Raw genomic sequence first — 2,328 nt, forward strand, 5'->3', positions numbered from 1 at the left:
TTTAATGAGTTTTTATCAGATAACAAAATGTTTTTACGTAGAGCAAATTAAAAAGGTAATGGGATAGACTACCTTGAAAAGGCAACTTTTAATACTTTCACCATCATCAGGTTTCATTTAGATTTAGATTTTGGTGTTTCTGTCATCCTGATCGAGCTTTGTCTTAGCTTTGCAGTTAAAAAAAAAACTGAACATTATTCTAAATGTTTAACATAAGCTTTCCTCTATGATAACTGCTTCACTTCTTAACCACTGACTTTATTGTTCTAAACAAATTTCAGAATTGGAAACCTCTGATTTCAGTCGTGATGAGGTCTAAGAAATGCGTGAGCGAGTGACTCAGCCAACGGATGACCCATCATCCTCCCCTGCCCAGCACAAATCATATCATCTCTTAAAAGTCCAATATATTTTGACATTGAAGCTGTTTGTGTAGGAGTGTTTCCTGGTTTTAAATTGCAAAACGGGTGTTTTGACTTAATGACATTTGAGGTCTTTTTTTTTTTTCAAATATTTGCAGTGATTTAATTGTCCTGATTTAAGACAGTAACATCCACAGTTCAACGTTTTTTTAGAAAACCGTCGTGGAAGTGAACTCTCCCGTCGAGTGCTGTAAAAAAGAAAAATCTCTTGTTCTCACCTGGTTCCCTGCGATGAGAAGAGCAGCAGGTGAGGGGCTCGGTTGGTAAGGGATGGTGGCACCCTTTGGTGGTGACTAAAGGGTTAAAACAAGTCCAACAATCAGACATTGTCACATAAACCTTAATAATAAAGCAAATCTAAACATAAAAAGGCTCAACATCGTAACAGCAAAATGAAGTCAGAGCTCACTTTAAACTGCTCCTGTAAAGTTGAGCCTTTTTCAAATATTATTTTTAAGTTTGTGATGTGAGTTTTTGTCTGAAAATGATTATCAGTTATTATTTTACCTGTTGTAGTTAGCTTTTTAAATAAACTGGGATTTGGAAACATTAGTTAAGACCTGAATAATAAGCTAAAAGCTAGTTTGAGCAGCACCAAGACCAAACTTCCCAAAATTTCACAGTGCTTCATGCAAACACTGTTTGATGAAGCTTTACATTCAAAAAGCTATTTACAATCAGTAAGAATTTATTAACGGTGTATAACCTTGTCCATAAAATCTCATTTCAAAACCTCAGAAGCATCTGTTTTAGACACTAAATAAACAAAAGAAACATTCCATGTGGATAATATCTSCAGCAGCTCGCCCCCTATTTAAATAAAGCATCCAATGACAAGGAGACATTTGCAGATAAAATTCTGTAACACCAGGGAAGAGCCAGAGATTATTGAGCATACATGACTTTGTATATCTTATCAAGTCACTGCAGTGTTGGTGATACTGTTTCGGGTTTAACGTGTGGAGCAGTCACAGCAAATTCTTTGTATAACTTTGCATAATTTACATCTTGGAGCCGAAAGCAAGATGCCGCTGGTACAGAATCCTAATGAAAGTCACAAGCCTTTGAAGAAAGCCCTGGGAAAATGGATCAAACCAGCAATTAGTCAGCTGGGTCCAACTGCAGCCCTAAACAAAATAAAATAAAAAAGAACACCCAAAAATAAAATAAAGCACTTGTGCACTTCCATTGCATGCGGATGTTTTACTCATAGCTCCTGATTTCTCAGATGTWGTTTTCTGCTTTGTTTTCCTGGGAGCAGCTTGTTGTCTTTTTGGAGACTGCCCCCTTGACCTTCTGGTGGCACCGGAGTGGRACCTTCCACCTTTACGTAACAAGATATTTTCAGCAAAGAGCACTTGATTCTTTGTATTTGCGACACAACGTGAGTCACACACAAGACTCAGAGAAGGCAGTGAGCTTCTGGGCAAAACACTTGTAATACTCATTACATAATAAAGACAACATGCCGCTTATGAGAAATACATGACCTATTGCTGCAGCTGAATGAGCAGTGGCAACAGTGAGATTAAAAAACGCACTTTGCCGACAGTCACTGTTTTTTTTTTCTTCGAGCTGCTGCAGAGGGTGAAAAAGCTTTGACAAGGTGTGGGAGCACGGCACAAAGAGAGGAACAGTAGGCTTCCTACCTCCAGGATTACTGTGCAGATGAGCTTGACACACTGGATTACAGAGTCCTGATTCCCAGATATCGTTACCCCTCGCTCAGTAGAGTTGGGTAGCAAATCTCCGGCCACCTGGATCTGAGCTCCTGTGCTCTACAAATGACAAAATGTTTGAAAGAAGATTAGCTCAGTTCAGGAGAAAAGGCCATCTGTGATCACACAGACATGACTTCTTCTGGGTTTCTGGGTTTGCTCACCTGCAGTATGCATATATATATATA

The 2,328-nt window shown here is 38.8% G+C and overlaps 1 protein-coding gene across 1 annotated transcript in view; it reads right to left on the reverse strand.

The window, feature by feature from the left end:
- The window catches only part of LOC106523327 (poly(rC)-binding protein 4), a gene marked incomplete in the record, with an annotated part of 67,879 nt that overhangs the window by 15,589 nt on the left and 49,962 nt on the right, over positions 1 to 2,328 (reverse strand). Inside the window, 2 exon segments of the mRNA XM_014016716.1 lie at positions 641 to 715; positions 2,072 to 2,200. Of these exon segments, the coding sequence (XP_013872170.1) occupies positions 641 to 715; positions 2,072 to 2,200 (204 nt within the window).

Source organism: Austrofundulus limnaeus, unplaced genomic scaffold (assembly GCF_001266775.1).
Source record: "Austrofundulus limnaeus strain Quisiro unplaced genomic scaffold, Austrofundulus_limnaeus-1.0 Scaffold3, whole genome shotgun sequence".
Taxonomy (NCBI): domain Eukaryota; kingdom Metazoa; phylum Chordata; class Actinopteri; order Cyprinodontiformes; family Rivulidae; genus Austrofundulus; species Austrofundulus limnaeus.